Source organism: Ictalurus furcatus, chromosome 4 (genome assembly GCF_023375685.1).
Source record: "Ictalurus furcatus strain D&B chromosome 4, Billie_1.0, whole genome shotgun sequence".
Classification (NCBI taxonomy): Eukaryota; Metazoa; Chordata; class Actinopteri; order Siluriformes; family Ictaluridae; genus Ictalurus; species Ictalurus furcatus.
The window spans coordinates 19,879,889-19,899,148 of NC_071258.1; the positions used below are offsets into that span (position 1 = coordinate 19,879,889).

The 19,260-nt window shown below is 39.6% G+C and overlaps 1 protein-coding gene across 3 annotated transcripts in view; it reads right to left on the bottom strand.

The window, feature by feature from the left end:
* Nucleotides 1-1,647, bottom strand: part of napab (N-ethylmaleimide-sensitive factor attachment protein, alpha b) — a 57,733-nt gene extending 56,086 nt beyond the window's left edge. The window contains exons 1-2 of one of the 3 annotated variants that reach the window (XM_053623260.1): nucleotides 1,557-1,647; nucleotides 1,201-1,398 (exon numbers count right to left, since the gene is read on the bottom strand). In XM_053623260.1, the coding sequence (XP_053479235.1) occupies nucleotides 1,201-1,298 (98 nt within the window). In that variant the 5' untranslated portion in view covers nucleotides 1,299-1,398; nucleotides 1,557-1,647. Of the gene's footprint in view, nucleotides 1-1,200 lie in introns of all 3 variants that reach the window. The other 2 variants (XM_053623262.1, XM_053623259.1) reach the window with 2 other exon arrangements.
* Between the last annotated feature and the right edge of the window lie 17,613 nt (nucleotides 1,648-19,260).

Sequence of the window (19,260 nt, forward strand, 5' to 3'; positions counted from 1 at the left end):
TATATATATATATATATATATATATATATATATATGTGTATATATATTTTTATATATATATATATATATATATATATATATATATATATATGTATATATATATATATATATATATATATATATATGTATATATATATATATATATACACACACACACACATATATATATATATACACACTATACACACACTATATATATATATATATACACACACACACTATATATATATATATATATATATATATATATATACATATATACACACTATATATATATATATATATATATATACACACTATATATATATATATATATATATATATATATATACACATACATTATATATATATATATATATATATATATATATATATATATATATATATATATATATATATATACATATACACACACACACACACACACACACACACACGTGTATGTGAGTGTGTGCGTGTTAGAAAGGATGTTTTAGGAAAGAGAAAGGCTAACAGAAACTATTATACGTATATAGGTTTTTAATGAATGCATCCCTTTGTTTATCACATTTTATTGATGAGAAACAGGACATAGCTATATTATAAGCACATATATGAGGTGAGAGGTTAAGTAGCTTACTGAGTTTACTGTTAAAGAAAAATAGGTCGCGATTTATAATACAAGGTGTAATTTCGCCTTATTATAACTGTCGTGAAGATAATTTATAGCAACGTCATTAATATGATAGTGTCAATAAAATAGTGTCCTCACTGCTCTTACTGCTGTCGGACATCCACCTGACCTGCACGCGCGCGTTACATTTACCAATTTCATTGTACAGGTGAGGAAAATAGTGCTTCCGTTCTTGGACGCGAGTGTGACATATCAAACTTAAACAATCTGCATTCTTGACCGTGGTAGAAAGCGGACACACGTATATACGGCGGTTTACGGTAACTGCCAATCGGACAGCTTTAGATATGTTCGCGCGCGGTACGTGTTGAACGGTGGTGTAAGCCTACTGCGGGCCGTTTGACTATTACTTTATACAAGTTTACGAGGGCCAAATGAAATAAAGCTACGGGTCTTGTGTTTGACACGTGGTTTAGACTGACAGCTAGTCATATCGCGTTAAACTAAACTGCTAGCTAACAACTCTATAGCTAGTTAACAAGTAGCTGAGGTACTACTAGTGGACAGTTTGTTCATTAACTGCTCACCCGAACAACGAGCCGAAGAAAGATTGCGAGGATTTGACTTTCTTTTCTGCTTCTGCCATTAGAGCAATGGCCTCTTTTTCTTTGGTCGAGTTGTCCATATTTCCTGTAAGCGGTTAACGGTGGCTCAGGAACCGCCAGCCTTCAGCCACATCAACACAAATCACCAAGATTTCCGAGATGGCCACCCAGGAGGCGTTCCTTTCAAAACAAAAGCCCTTAAAAACGAAAGCCGCTGGTTTTCCTGAAAAGTAAACTAGGTAAAGATAACTTCCTAGACAGTAGCACGAACATTTGTATGGAGGGGAAAGATGGATAGTTGTGAAATAAAATAAGTTAGAAATGTGGTTACATGCTACCTCGTATAAATGACGCTATTAGAGGCGAAGAAAGTGCAACTTGTAATTCCCCGCCCACAACCGGGAAAAGCCAGCGAAAACGCTCTCTCAACTTCAGGGCCCTTGAGAGAGCGCGTTGCGTCAGCGGAAGTTCAGAACGCTTGATCGTCACGTGATTCATGTAAAGGTCAGATAGTTCTAGGAAGTTATTTGCGGGCAATTTGAATCCATAGAGTTTCAGAGACAGAACTGTGGTTTTTGGTAATTAGAAGCCGATAAATTCATTGATTTAAAATATTTATATAACACACCGACATTGGTATGTTGTATGTATGTATATATAGTTACATCATTGATGTTTAAAAATAATAATAATATCCACTAATATTTGAGGATTAGTGTGGTCAATTAGTGTTACCTGCCTTGTTAACATACCATGTTACTGTTGTTTTAAATTAATATTTTTATGTTCTTAAACTTGTAAGTTAGTCAAGGGCCATCACTAAAGTCATCTTTACGACTTCCAGATAGGAAAAGAGGCTAGTGATTGTCAACTTGCTGGGTCAATGGACTAGCAGCAGCTGCACGATGTTAAGTGTGTTGTCTTAGAAAATCCATTGCAGATAAGTGAAATGTAAAATTAAATTAACCTTAATGTTTACCATTCTTCTGCACCCCTGCACATATTTAAATATACATTAATAAATAATATATTCAAATTGAAAGCAACTTAAAACACATGTTCATACACAATCATATATTTTATTTATTTGGACTTTTGCCATGCACTTATTTACAGCAATGGATTCATAAATAAAGTTCTAACAAACTGAAAAGAGTGTCAAGCATTTTGTCTGTGTCCTTTCCTCATTGTCCATCAAATTGTATAGTGTCCACCATGGTTTGCTGTGCTGCATGGGGATGCTCCAATTGCTCAGAGAAAGGAGTATGAATGGATGCTTTTCCCACTGACACGGAGAGGAGAAAAAATTTGTTGGCTCAAATCAGCAGGAGCTATCTATATATAACAAAGCAGTAAAACACCCCAAAAAAATTGTTAGGTAATCATACTTAAGTGTATTTGCACTTTTTAATGAAGACCACACCATGGGAAAATTTAATGTTAGGTTTATGAAAAATAAGGAACAGTGAAAGACTTCCAAAACCCAGGGAGAGTTCAAAACCCAGCTGAGACTCTTGGTGAGGGTGCACTCTCATGGCAGACAGTCTTCAGGCCGTTGTCTCATGTTCTTTGTTTTTTTTTTTAACTATGTATAAAATGTTCCCTAATCCTGTGCATTTAACCACTTTCTCCAAGATATTAGAAAAGGTTGTAGCACAGCAGCTATGCTCGTACCTACATAGGAACAACATTCATGAAATGTATCAGTCAGCATTTAGGCCTCATCATAGCACAGAGACAGCGCTAGTTAAAGTAGTAAACAACCTACTACTGGCCTCTGATCAGGGTTGTGTCTCCTTGCTTGTATTACTTGACCTTAGTGCAGCCTTTGATACTATAGATCAGGGGTTCCCAAACTTTTGCAGGGCAAGGCCCCCCAAATGGCATTAACATTTGACCGAGGCCCCCCTTTTGCAAGATGTCTTTAAAACACATTAAAAATACAGACTTCTGAATATATCCCCCTTTTTTAAAAATTATAATTACATCTTACATCTTTACATTACATTACATTAGGAATTGATTGTGTGTGTGTGTGTGTGTGTGTGTGTGTGTGTGTGTGTGTGTGGTTGTCTGAGAGTGAGAAAGAGAAAATCATTTATTTATTTATTTTTCACACCAAATTGTTGAGGCCCCCCGGGCGCCCCCTGGTGGCCCCCAAGGGGGACGCGGCCCCCACTTTGAAAACCACTGCTATAGATCATACTATTCTCCTTGATAGATTAGAAAACGTTGTTGGCATTAAAGGAACAGTCCTCTCCTGGCTCAGGTCTTATTTGACCAATCGTTATCAATTCGTAGATGTAAATGGCGGCTTCTCCACTGTTTTAAGCCCGCTGCTCTTTACTTTATATGTGCTACCTCTAGGTCAAATTATTCATAAACATGGAATTAGCTTCCACTGTTATACTGATGATACACAGCTGTATGTTTCAGCAAAGCCAGACGACAAACAGCAGCTTAATAAAGTTGAGGATTGTGTAAAAGACATTAGATGGTGGATGCTTATTAACTTCCTCTTACTTAATTCTGATAAGACAGAAGTACTTGTCCTAGGACCACGTGTAGCTAGAAGTAAGCTTTCTAATCACATAGTAACTGTGGATGGTCTCTCCGTTTCGTCATGTGCAGCAGTAAAAGACCTTGGCGTGATTATCGACTCCAGTCTTTCATTTGACGCTCATGTAGATAATATTACAGTCTTACTTAACAATCTCTCCCTCTCTCCTTCTGCTGAGCAACACATGATTTTATGGAGATGCTAGTTATCCTGATCCTTTCTGCTCTTCAGAACTGCCTGATCCATTCGGATGTCCTACCTCTGGATGAAGCTCTCATCAACTCCAATCCACATAGACATTCTCACTCTGGTTGCTGGGACTACGGTTGCTTCTAAGGCCCCGGGACTTCTGAGTCTGGTTCCTCTCAAGGTTTCTTCCTCTTAACATCTTAGGTAGTTTTCCCTTGCCACCGTTGCCACTGCCTTGCTCAATTGGGATAAATTCACACATTTAAAATCTGTATCCTGTGTTTATATGTTTCTGTAAAGCTGCTTTGAGACAATGGCCATTGTAAAAAGCACTATACAAATAAAATTTAATTGAAAATAAAATTGAATTGAATATGGAACATGTACAGTATGTGAGTAGATAAAAAGAAGCTGTGTGTGGGAAGTAAACTCGAGTCACTCTGCAGGCACATTTTAAGGTAGACCAGTTTGTCATGACCAAAAATGCCAAGACTAGGCTGAGACCAGATGGTATTCCCACCATCTTTGTGCCTCGTCCTGTGGTCAAAATTAGGAGGGCCCACGATGCATCCCTGGACCTACAAACATAGAGCATATTGCTGCTGATCACAGCTATAATGTTACAGGTGACACAGTTATAATATGTATGAACTCTTACTAATTGTAGTAATATTTCTTATTTTTAAGTTATATATTATTTTCAGTATTTAAAAATTAGCAGTACCATGTCTTCTGCCTATCAGTTTCAAAGATTGAGGAAAGAAAGGATGAGGACAAAGATATATCAATAGGATGCATCGTAAACAAAATAACTTTTTCATTACATGTGTAATAATGAATAAAATGGATATCCTCATTTTACCACTTCCACCTACCACTATCACACGCCCCAATGTTATATTTAACTAATATTTAGATCTCCCTCAACCTGCAAAAAATCACGTTTAGAAGCCTTTTCCTGTAATTTCACAACCATGGGTGAAACTGCATCAAGAGAAAGAATTTTACAATTAAGAGCAGCCTGCACCGAAGGTGCAAAGCCCTATTGTTTTTGTTGTGTTTATTATTATTATTTTATTTAGCGATTTCACTCATTTTTGAGGCATTTGTTATGCTTCAAAATTAATTAAAATTGGCATACACATCATACCTGGCGAAAATTAAAACATAATGCAGTAAATAGGCTTGGCCGTGGTTTAGCAGCTTCATAGCGCCCCCGAATGGTGGAATGGAATTTGATGAATTTTCTCGGAGGAGCACAAGATTTGGTATGGTTGTTGCACTCAACATGTACGACAAGGTTCACTTGGTTGTATCTGACTCCGCCCAACAGAAAGCCGGCCATGCTGGCTAGAATGTGGGGTTTTCAAACATTCCCACAGTATTTTGAGAGGCTTACCATGGCTGAAAATGCATGAAACTTTACACTTCTATTTCTGTTAGGACAACTTTCCACTTGATATTACAGTTTAGCATAGGTGTGCCTCCTGAGCTTCATAGCACCACCTAGTAAAATTCTTTTTGAACACAAATTTGGCATTCTCGTAGTGCACAAAAAGTCAGTGAAATTTGGCATACTCATCACAAATTTTTGCCGAAATTTTATCGTTCTTTGGTCATTTCTTTTAGGTTTTGGACAGTTGACTCCATAGTGTCCCTAACATTTCTGAATGAGTTTATTGTTGTGGTTGTTACAAAGGTCGTCTGATATCTACGAATTTTGGTAGAGACACTGTCCACATCATGTCAGACATGTTTCCCTTTGGCTTGTATTAGCTCTGCCCAACAGGAAGTCAGCCAATTTGAAAGATTTGAAAAGATTTGAAAGTGAATAATTCTGTGCTGGTTTGAATGATGGGCTTCAAACTTCAAGTAGCTGTTCAAACTTCAAGTCCTGATTACAGCCATGTGACTTTTGTGCTTTTACTTTTAGCACCACCTATATGTAAAAGTAGGTGCACTGCACTTTGATATACCAGTATGTAGGGCTGCAACTAATCGATTAATCGGATGGGGAGGGCAGACTTTCAGTACCATTTTTTTTCGTATAGTTAAAATAAAATCCACAAACTGAGTGTTACAAATATAAGCTTCAGACTAAAACTTTGACTGAAAAGAACTCAATACACACAGACACACGCCAGAATATATATTATTCATTCAGGACTGTAGTTTAATTCAATGCTTTTTGTGCATCCATGAAAATAATGCACACACACACACACACACACACACACACACACACACACACACATATATATATATATATAATGGTATTTATGCATTACTTTTTATGGATGCACAAAAAGAACCGAATTAAACTACAGTCCTAAATTAATAATAAAAACTCCCTTTCACTACACCTTATGGTTTCTGTTACTCACTGCCTTTAGACATATTGTTTTACTTGTGTTTACTTTTGATCATAGTGTTTTAATTAGGCATTACAGATCTTACTCGCGCTACACTGTGCATCACCGCGCTTACACCGTGCATGAGGAGCAACGCGGCCCCGTTACTAACACATCACTTCTGTTATAATAAACGACAGAAGTTACACTGCAAGTGTGCAAATACAACATATAATGATAATAAACTTAAATTAAACTAAACCCTTTAAGCAACTTGCACCAGTTTCCTCTGCCCCTTGCACACAATGGAGCATTTTGGATATAAGTTTGTGCTCGTGCAGCACTGTTTGATCTCTGCGGTGTTTAATATAAAACATACCCCTGCCTTAGAGGACTTTCTTCCTCAGTCACTTGATGATTTCACCTCTGTCTGATGGTGACTGGGGTCATGTTTGGAATAAAAGGTAACATTGACATAAACAGTAAACTGAAGAAAGTCATTGACTGTGACTCTGGGTGTCTGCTAATGCTAGTGGTGTATGATGTCATGCGCTGTCGACTAGGAAGTGGCTTATACTTCTGGTTAGTAAAAAATCCCCTAGTGTTCCATTTGAGACAATATTACCTTTCTAAAATTCATACACTGGATGGTAGAGTATATAGTGCATAGGGTAAGTGTATAGTACTTCATTTGGGACACAACTTTAGTATTCACTCTCTGAAGCATGTTTTCGGAACAGAAGTAATTTAATGAGTAAACACACCCTGTGCCAAGCGCAAACCAACTAATCAATTATGAGATTCGTCGACAACGATTTTCATAATCGATTATTATCGATTATTATCGATTAGTTGTTGCAGCTCTACTAGTATGAGGTTTGTTTGATTTACCTGAAATTTGCCAACTTAGTGTGTAGACACAATGTGTGTGATGGGTGTCAAATTTTCCTGCATGGATGCTCAGTATAGGGTTAATTTTGCCAGGTTCAATTGGCTTCAAACAGAAATGGCATGGCATACACATGAAGCCAAATAAAGTTGGAAAGGGAGGTAACATGTAGATGCTTAAAGAGAAAGGGCACAAAGATATAGTTTGTAAAACCACTTGTGGTGAGATTTCCTATATTTGTAAAGATGTGGTTGAGGGTAGTAGGCACATTTTCTATTGTGTTACAGGATGTAATGGCAAACTCGAACTGTGTAAAACTTAATGCTGTTTTGAAGGAAGAGTCTTACATTAACTTGTATACTGAATAGACATTGTAGATCATGCTCATTTGGATTGTTACGACCCAATCTATTTTAGGCCACACAGAGTAACCAGCTCATGATTCAAAGGAAATAATCTCTAAATAAGGGAAGCCAGGAACAACAAACACCTAATCCTAATCCTAATCCTAATCCAGGTTTCAACAAAAGTTGTATATATTTTATATTATATATCCATTATATACATATACATATATATATATATATATATATATATATATATATATATATATATATATATACATATATATATATATATATATATATATATATATATATATATATATATATATATATATATATATATAATATTGGGTGGACGGTCGGTCCGCCCAATCAAATGAGACACAAAATAATTTTTGTGGGAAAGGAGAAAAAATCACATACATGACAATAATAATAATCACTCAAATACACGCTCAAATACACATATCAAGTTTAGAAATAAATAATCATTTTAGTGTGAAAATGTGTCTTTGATATAAATAGCCTAACTGCGACAGCCAACTGATAGGCTATTGGTGCTGAAACAGAAATCTTTGATTAAATATTAGAATAGAGCCTGGACCTACACGTGATGATGCCGACAGTACAGACACTTCAACTGATGACCAGCAGCGCACAACGTCATCTCTCCTGTCCACCAGCACCTCATCTCAACCCGGGCCCATCCTCCAGAAAACCAACTCACCAGCTGATTTATCCACACTTGATGAACCTCCTGCAATTTACAACGCAGAGCCAAGACGTCTACATCTTGTTCTTAAGATGATTTGTTTGGGCTACAAAAACAGTCAAATTGGTAAGTAAATGGATTTTATGTCATAATTTGAGTTTTTATTTGTGTTAGAAATTTGCTATAAATATATTGTGTTATTTGTGTCATTTTAAAAGTCAGTTTTGGGATCTTCAGTGGATGGTGGTGGTGGTGGTGGTGCTGCTGCTGCTTTTTATTCAAAAAGGATAATGTGCTGGCTCTGCATATTCATCTTTACATGTATGATGTGGTATGCAGCCTGCATAACATATTATGCATGATACTTCAGATTACTACAGTAAATAATCTCTCTCTCTCTCAGCAATGTGTCTGACAGGAGCCAGATGTTAGTCTGCTGCTGCCACAGATTCTGTGCAGATTTTCCCCAACACACACATCAATTATTTATCTTCCTTTATTGTTCTGATATTGTTCTCTTCATTGTTTATTTTATTAGTGAATGGATTTTGTTGTATACATGAAACTGTTGTCTAACAATAAATCACATTTAACTAATCTTAATTATCTAATTATTTTTATCCCATATTGTAAATTATGTACTTTGAGAGTAGGCTTTGAGGTCAACCCTATTTCACCAAGGTCCATTCACTTTAAAATTTCTGGCCTTGCCACTGCTACACAGTAGGCGAAAAGCAGTACACCAGAGGCGTAATATCTCAGAATTCTCAGTAGTCGAGAAATACCCGGTTGGTGTACTGCTTCCGGCGAGATTTTGCAGCATGCAACCGATGGACACTACGCAAGTCAAAAATTCCCATAATGCAGCGGGACTGGTGCGGACGAGCTCAGGAAAAAAAATTCGCGGAAGACAGCATCGGCTCTTTTTAAGTATTTAACCTTGGTTAAACAGGACTTGTTTAACAATACTCAGATAAATTGTTAATTTGTTGAAGATTTAAATGAGAGAACAGTCACAGATCTTTTTTTTTTACACAAGAAACTCTGATACTCTGGTCTCTGATACTATTTTTTGGCAAAGTCAATGGTGAGATGACATGCTGCTTAGTCATGGATCAAATCGATCTGCTGGAGTTGCTATCTGTTTAAACAAATGTCCAGGGGAAAAGATAACATAGAGTGGATAAAGATGGACATTGGATTGCTATGATTCTTCACTTAGACAGGACTTTCATCATTTTGGTAAATGTTTACGGTTTTAATAACTTTCCAGAATAAGAATTTATTATTGACTAACTGAGGTTATCAAAGACTTTAAAACTAACTTTCCCACCAATCCTGTTTTGGTAGGAGGGGATTTCAATATAACGCCTGAGGAATATTTAAAATGATTATTTGTAATGATCAGCTATGATGATGTCATGTGGGGTCAAGGGGCGTGGTCGCCCCCTGCGCTCTCTCTCTCTCTCTCTCTGTGACCTCCACATTGTGTGCTGACACGTGGTCCTATGTTAAGGTACCATTTTTGAGATGTTTTATTCGGTTAATCCTCTTCTAATGACCGACCTGTAACCATGCGTAAGCCTATGGTATCCTTCAATGCCATGAACGAAGAACAGCATTTTCACTTTGTGTCCGGCTGAGTTATATTAACTTTCCTGAGAAACCCGTGAGGATCTAGCCGGATCCTTACAGTTGGCGCCCGAACTGTGAATGAACATTCACGGAAAGAAAAGTTTGGACACCAGAGAGTGAGTGAACTTTAAATGTGGCTTTCGTACTCGATGCTCGTAAGGCAAGTGAACTGTATGCGAAGTTTCATTCCTACTGGACTTTTAGTTAGCTGGCACGCATGCTAGCGGGATAACCTAGCAACCACCGAAGTCTCACTACTGCGTTGGTGGAGAAAACCCACCGTGGGATAATTTTCATTTTTTTTTTGCCACTATAGGTTTTCTAACTGTTGCCGTCTACGTTTTTCGAAGGGAATTTCCCTCGCTCTTTTTCTGCGTGTTTCCGAGTTCTTACTTAAAAAAAAAAAGACCTTGTTGGGACTTTTGTTTGTGTGACTTTGCTGTGAGAAATTGTGTGCAGCGGCATCATCAGAGACCCGTGCATGCAAGGCAAGGACTTTGGAAAAGCAAAGACAAGTTTTTGTTTGATTGATTCGACAACACACCTCGGCGAGCTCCGGCTACTACTGGCCTGAATAGTGGAGGAGAGGACAAGGCAGGACTTTTGTGTCTGGATTCTATGGACAAACGAGTTAAGTAGCACTTCGTGAGCAGAGAAAAACGCACCGTGTGTTTAATACTTAGGTGATCGGGTGATTTAAAAAAAATTTTAAAAAAGTAAACACCCATTCATTTAAACTGCTACTGTTGGATTTAAGGTTATCTGTTGCTATTTGGAGTACATGCAGTGACTGGGTATTTTGGGATACATGTATATATACATGCATATATTTTTTCTCCTATATTTGTGTCTTAGGATCATCACTGCTGTCCGTTGAGATACATTCTCTTACTGATGTTAATGTAACTGATGTTAACTAATGTTAAGCACTTTTTTCCCTTCTCATTTAATTATTGATAGGCTGTTCTACAATAGTGTAACCACATTTCACCTTAGATTCTTACTCAACTTTTGCAATGGCTAAGCGTTTTGATATATTCACATATGGGGGTGGTAATGATGAGGGTAGTCTGGTTTCGCCTGAAATTTTGGATGGTCGGTCTTTCATAGTTCAGCGTCTTGCTGCTCAGGTAGATAAGTTGCAACGACAGGTAGACGCGCTGACATCGGCATTTAGTATGACTGTTGACTTACAAAGCAGCTTGTAAGTAAGTTAGAAGATCTGAGCTCTCAGCATTCACATAGACAGGACACAAAGGCACACCCTATACTTACCTCAACCCCTGCAACGTGCACACTCGCTAGCCACACCAACCAAGATCATCAGACTTCTCAACAGACACAGGGACAAGCCTCTAATGCCTACCATGTATTTAGCTCAACCCCGGTTACACACACTCTCGCTAGCCACACTGAGCTGTTACATCCACAGACACCTGCTGTTCATTCAGCCCATCTCCCTGGACTTATGCCACCCATGTTTGATGGGGGTAAATCTCTTGACCCAGAAGAATGGCTTCAGTCTGTTTCTTTGTACAAGACAACACTTGGTTTATCTGACACTCAGTTCTTCCTTGAGTTGACAAGGCTATTTGGAAAGGAGCACCAGAAGTGGTATTCTGCCATGCAGCCACACCTACTCTCATGGGAGCATTTTTCAGATCTCTTTCGACAGGCCTTCCTGCCTACAGACAATGTAGAGAAAATCTGGAGAGGGATTTTGGACAGAGTTCAGACTTCAAATGAACCACTCCCCACTTTTGTAGCTCACCTAGTGACTCAGTTAAAGCAACTTAAACAACCGCCCTCTGAGCGAGAACAGATTGAACTAACCTGCCGGCATGTCTCTGATCAGTATAGTCCTTCATGCTGCCGCACCTACAACTTTAACAGAGCTACTTCTGACCGCCCATAAGCTACATGCTGCATTAGGGCCTGTTTCTTCTAATAGAGCCCCCATTGCCCCAACACCTCCTCGCCAGGACCTGCACTGCTACAAATGTTTGTCTCCGGGGGTCACTACACGTAATTGTGGGAACTGTAGGAATAATAGGCAGAATGGTAGTGCTGAACCTACCGGAGGGGTAGCTGTAGTTTCTAAGATAGGCCAGGAGACCCCAGGTACTTCTGAGGTCAATAGAGGTGGGACTGGTGCTTGGCCTCGTAGGTTTCAAAGGGCTCGTGAGGGTAAGCAGAGAACGGAGTCAGGGACCAGTGTACAACAGACAGAGAGTTCACACACAGTTAATTTGGTGCGAAACAGCCCAATGAGGTCAAAGAATACTCCACTGACGGCAGTGGTAGTCATCAATCAGGTTTCACTGAAGGGGACCCTGGGTACAGGCGCATCCATTTAAGCAGTCCATCCATTCACCCTTCTTAAATGCGGGATAGAAGGAGATGTCGTTCTTCCTTAGAATTTTTCCCCGCTGGAGTTGGCGCACTCAAAACAATGCACCCCATCTGGTGTTGTATGGCTACCTGTTCAACTACTGGAGCAACCGTTTACTCAACGCTTTGCCGTGATTCCAGACCTGTCTTGTCCCATTCTCTTAGGGACAGATTTTATGATTCAAGCTGATGTCCACATCCACCCAGCCACAGGAAGCATTAAATTGGGAGATAATGCCACCTCAGCGCCAGACTTATGCTTGCTGGAGTTTGATGATTTGGAGGGCCACGTAGCTAGCCTCACCTTTAAGGATGTCCAGACTGATCTTGGTCCAGTGGTGGAACAAGCAGCCCTGCCTTCAGCGGACAAGAAAAAACTGGCACACCCATTGGGAGACTTTGTTCATCTTTTTGGGGGCAAAGCTGGGACATACTTCATTGGTTGAGCACACAATAGACACTGGGACTGCAAAGCCAGTGGAGGACTCTCTGGATTTTTTGGCACGTGGTAGATTTATTTCCACACTGGACCTTGCACGGGGTTACTGGCAAGTGTCAGTGGCCCCAGACGCAAAACCAAAGACAGCTTTCGTGTCACACAAAGGGCTCTATCAGTTTAAAATTATGCCTTTCGGGTTATCAAATGCACCTGCAACATTTCAAAAATTGATGAATACTGTATTGGCAGGGCTCACCCACAACTGCTGTATGGTGTATCTGGATGACATTGTGGTCGCCTCACCGACCTTTGACCAGCACCTGGAAGACCTCGCCAGTGTGTTAGGGCATTTGGCAGATGCAGGCCTTTCCTTGAAGCTGGCTAAGTGCCATTTTTGTACACCAAAGTTACGCTACTTGGGTTACCTGGTGACACCAGAAGGCCTTGGCCCTGACGAGGGTAAGGTGGCTGTGATTAAACAGTTTCCCACACCGAAGACAGTTAAATATGTGCGACAATTCCTAGGAATGATGATTATTACCGTAGGCTCATCTCAGGGTATGCCCGTATTGCCGAGCCGATGCTTGCCCTCATGAGGGAGGATGCCCCATTTGTGTGGTCCACTGACTGCCAGGTGTCTTTTGATTATTTAAAACAACAGCTAATCAGTGCCCCAGTCCTTATTTTGCCTGACTTTGAGAAGCCTTTTGCAGTACACACGGATACCTGTGATGTGGGCCTTGATGTGGGCATTGACCCAGACTGGTGAGGATGGCTTGGAGAGGGCTGTCGCTTTTGTGAGCCGTACCCTGCACAAGTTGGAACGCCCATATTCCACTTCAGATAAGGAGTGCCTGGGGGTAATTTGGGCTCTGGAATATTTTTCGTCCGTACATCGAGGGCTCTAGTGTCACAGTGGTGACGGACCACAATAGCTTGAGGTGGTTGATGACAAGGCCCTCTCCCTCAGGACGACTGGCTCGATGGTGCTTGCGGCTGCAGGACTTGGACTTTGAGGTTGTCCACAGACCCGGCTCGGCTAATCTAGTTCCGGATGCACTCTCGCGAAATCCTACCAGTGACCCTTCGGGACCTATAGACCTGTTACCACCTTACGACACACGGCCCATTAAACCTAAGGCGCCAGCCACTAATGGTGGTGGAAGACAAGAAACAGCTTCAGTCACTCCAGCAGGCTGACAAAGTCATCTCATCAATATATACTGACTTGGAGAGCGGCCCCTGTGTGGATTCGCCAGACCTCTGTATTCTGGACGGGCTGGTTACTTTGTGGACAAGAGGACTCCCTGCCGGCTTCATCCACACCAGGATCTACACTTCTATGTGCCAGTAGCTCTGAGGGGCACTCTGTTGAAATACTTCCATGATCACCCCATGGCTAGCCACTTGGGTGTAACCAAGACACTTGGGCACTTACAGAAGCGGGTCTACTGGCCAGGTATGCGGGGTGATGTTAAGTAGTATGTACTGTCCTGTGTAACCTGCTAGCTGTCCAAGCCGCCCAACCAGAAGCCGGCAGGCTACCTAAAGCCAGTGGTGGCACAGGCTCCCTTGGACAGTACGCCTGTGTCCACACACCCTGACTTTGTCTTACCTCACACTGATGTGCACCTCACTCACCCACAGTCTGTGCACACAGAAACACACTCATACGCCCTTGGCCCTAGGCATTCAGAGGTTCCTTACCTCACACATATGCATACACAACCCACTCACACAGGAATGCCCTCATACGCCCTTTGTCCTAGGCACACACCAAGGGTTACCTGTAACTGGGAGGTTAACAGGTGGTCAAATCCTTATTTTGCTCCTCTAATTTAATATTGAAGTGATATCTTTTCAATTTTTCTCATTCTCTGGTATTATTCTGCCTTTTTTTTTTTTAAATGTTATGTCTCTGAAGGCCTTATATTGGTTTGGCAGTCTATTGTCTTACAAGAGTGAACGTTTCTTAATAGGGTAATGTGACATACTGCTATGTTTTTGAAATACTGTTAATGTCTGTGTACCTTGAGGTTTGATGTTACGATATTATTTCAGGCAAGTGTGAAGTTATGAAATGTTAATTCGGTGCACACTGAAAAAAAAAAGAAATGCTGTTCTTGTTGCAGAATGTTGGACTATAGTTATGTGGAACAGGCAAAGGTGTGATTAATGGTACTGCTTTCTGTAGCCCTAATTATGTCAGCTGTCACCCAGGCACCTAGGTGATGTTAAGTTTCCTTTATGTTACGGCCTGAGGACAGCCCTTGTTTTAAGTGGGGGGGATATGTAATGATCGGCTATGATGATGTCATATGGGGTCAAGGGGCGTGGTTGCCACCCTGCTCTCTCTCTCTCTCTCTGTGACCTCCACATTGTGTGCTGACATGCGGTCTCATGTTAAGGTACCATTTTTGGGAGGTTTTACTCGGTTAATCCTCTTCTAATGACCGACCTGTAACCATGCGTAAGCCTATGGTATCCTTCAATGCCATGAACGAAGAACAGCACTTTCACTTTGTGTCCGGCTGAGTTATATTAACTTTCCTGAGAAACCCGTGAGGATCTAGCCGGATCCTTACAATAGACTTCCATCTAAATTTAGTAATTTGAATTCCGAAGATTACTGTCTCAAATATACTGGAAGATATTTGGAGAGAACTAATCCCACTTCCAGACAATTCGCGTGGATTAAACCAAATGGAAATGCTAGATCAGGTATCGATTATTGGTTATGTACAAGTGAGATCTTCAAGTTTGTTACCAATTGTACCATTTCTAACACTCCTTTAACAGATCATTGTGTTATTAATCTTGATTTAAAACCAAAGCAAAAACCTTCAAGAACAAAAGGCTACTGGAAGTTTAATGCTGAGCTGCTAAATCAAAAAGACCATTGTTCCTATATTAAACGAATTATTACTGAGATTAGTAATAAAGATACGTCCATTGGCAGTAAATGGGAATATATGAAATATGAAATTAGAGAATACTTTATTACATTTAGCAAAAATCTGAATAAAAAGAAAAGGTGAAAAGGAATTTAAATTAATTCAAGATATAAATCATTGTTGTTGCAAACCGTTCTTAATTGATACAGACAAGGAAAGACTCATTTATTTGCAGTCTGAGCTAGATTAAGTATATATTAGGAAAGCAAAAGGTGCATATGTAAGATCCAGAGCTAAATGGATGGAAGAACAAAAGAACAAGGGAGAAAAAAACAAATGTTATCTTATTTTTACTTATTTTCTTTTTTCTTTTCTACTTTTGTCTTGAATTATACTAATGTGATAGTGACCTCAGTCTGTTATGTAAAAGAGTTCATGAATAAGTTGCCAATTTTTGTTGTATTGTAAACATTGAATCAACCAATAAAAAAACAATAATAATAATAAAAAAGAGAACAGTTGTCACAGCATTTGAAACCTTTTTTGGTGATCTCCATCATGCCTTAGCCGGCCAAGCTAATGGCACCAAATTGACCTCCACCTGTTCACACTGCCCACATTAAATTCACATTACACACATCACATTAAATACTAATTCAGTTAACTTTCCTGATGTGGTCCCTTTAAGATTTTTGTGTTTATGATGACGTCGTAGGTCAGATGACAGTGCAAACATGGCGGATGTGGTATGTCCGGGATTGTAGTAATAATACACACACATAAAGTTTATATTCTATTGACCACAGGGGTGTTCGGGGGGGACCAGGGTGGGGTGGGAGGTTGGTAGGGGGAGGGGTTATAGTGGGGATTTATGTTAAAATAGTTTGATTCATTATATATGTTGTTTGTCTCTTTGTGTTAACTTGTGAATCAATAAAAGTGTTAATTACAAAAAATAATGCACACACATACTGATTAATACATACTGTTTCAGTGGCCATGCCGTAGGTATTGCATTGAATTCAGTACGTACTGTCACACTACGCGATTTTGGACGGACCCAGTATCGAGCTGCTCGCGCATGCGCAGTACTAATGGAATGGTCCACGCTAATCCAAGATAGGGGGCCCCACATTCATGCAGATGTAATAATAACATTAACACTTTAATGGTAATATCCTAACCAAACAAAATATGATTTATATAAGCTTCTGGGTATTTGATGGGGCCCCCTGATCCCCTGGGGCCCTAAGCGGCCATTTACCCCTCTTATTGGTTAAGTTTGACGATAGAATAGCAAACGTTATTTATCTTTTTTTTTTTTTTTTGTCACGAGAACAGGAATAGGTGAGCGTCACGTAGTGTAATTATGAATTGCCCAGAACCTGATATGGAGAAGGCAGAAAAGTATACTGGCAGCTTCTCAGAAGTGCCTGTACGCAAGAAAAACTCATGGTATGCCAAAGAGTAAAATGTAGAAGTGTTAGTATTGCGTACCGGCTCACTTCTAGCACTGGCCATAACATTGATTATCTCGTTACAATGGCAGGTATCAAGGGATGGGATATATTAGGCAGCAAGTAAACATTCAGTTCTCAATATTGATGTGTTGGAAGCTCAAAAATAGGTCTTCAAAAATTGTGTATTCATTTGCAATCCCATCATTCCGAATGAGTGCTATGAGTAAGCTACTTCACAGGTGTGCTTGAAGAATGTAGTGGAGTTTGTCAAAAATAAGATGATTTAATAGTATTTCTGTTTAAAATTAGGAAAGTATGATTTACCACCATTAGCCAAGATTAAAAGCACTGTTAAGAAATGTAATCAGAGATCCTGTGCATGCCCATGGGTACAAAACTTGTAATGTTCTGAGTAAATCAACACCAGGGGGCATGCATTTGCTGCTGTATGTATTCAAGCCTTCTGGGTTGTTAAGAAGTTTGTCTATATGACAGAGCAACCTGTCACAGCTGTAGTGGTAGCACTGGTTTACATACATCATAAACATTTCACATTCCCTCTGTTTACCAGCTAAGGAGCTGTGGGTGCACACACACTCCGTTAGCGTTCCCGGATTCAAACACACTACATTTAACACATCATTTACCTTCATATCACTCAATACATCCTGTTACAGAACAAACACACACGCACAAGGTTTTATTTCACTTATCTTTGTATTCGTATTATGTGTTAGTGTTCTGTAGAAAATTTATTTTGGTGGATCCAGAGCCTATTGTAACCATAGGATGTGGTACTTGTGGTACCACAAGTGAAGTTCTGAAGTTCTTCACTTGTGGTACCACAAGTGAAGTTCTGAAGTTCTTCAGAAGTTCTCTGTTACTAAAACAGTGCTTATACTCTGCATAGGTCAAGGCCAATTCTGCATAGCTCAATTAATTCTGGTCATCAGATTATGTGGTTAAAAACTTAGGAAGAGTGCATGAGCACAGTGAGTTGGAGCTCTTTTAATCAGAGGAGGTTCATTTGATAATGCTCCATGTTGTCTCAGGGGGATGTTAGCAAACTCTAACATGCTAATGGATAACCTTAAATATATACAGTCACAGATCTGGTGTGGTGTTAAGATAAACTATTCCAGATAGGTGAGAGGTAGAACTGGTGATCTTAATTTAATGATGGTATGTGTTTTATCAGAACTTTATTTTATGAGCGATATCAAAAAGAGGCACTCTCTTATTTGTTAATTTTGTTCGCCTTCTCTTTTTCCCAATTGTCATGTACACACACATTTATGCCATTTGGCAGACACCCTTATCCAGAGCTATTTCCATTTGTCTCATTTATACAACCAACCAAAGGCCCAGCAGACAGCTTGGTGGTGCTGGGACTTGAGCTAGCTAACTCACTCACTCTCTCTCTCTCTCTCTCTCTCTCTCACACACACACACACACACACACAAAAAGAGACAGTACACAAAGTACAGGCTTGGAAGTTAATATGGCCTGGGGGGGGATCCAAATATGGACATGCTTTCAACTCCTTTCATTAGGATACACTGCTGACTGTGTCTTAGAAAACTTGTGGGACCCTAGGAAAAGGTATATTAATAACTTCTTCAGTCCAGCCCACCACATTCTTCACATGTGAGTCACACTGTAAAACAGTCAGTGTGGAGGAATGGATAGTTGATTTCTGTTTCTCATTTGTGTATACTTCCATGAAAGAGTGGTGGAATAGAGTGGGGGGGAGGGGGGGTGGTGTTGACGACTATCTTTTCCTTTAGAAACATCTGCCATGTGTTCAAAGTTAACAGAACTAAAAGAGGTTTTGTTAAAGAGAAAAAGTGCAAAAAGAAAGGGAGGGCAGCAGTTACCCTTGAAAATGGAAAATGGTGGTATGGGATTTTGGCACGGATAACTGTGACTCACTGTTTATTGGTTTGTCACTATGAAAACAAGCATATGTGAGAAGGGGAAGAACCATTTCTGTGTTCATGTTCTTGTTAATGCATTTCTGTCTGAATATTCACATTTACATTGAAATGACAATATTCCCATATTCAAATATTTTAATAAAGGAATATAACATATAAAATATGGTTTCTTCTAGTAGCAGTTTATGTATGTACATATCAGAGAGAAAATGCTTTGCTCTTTAAGATTCATATTTGGAA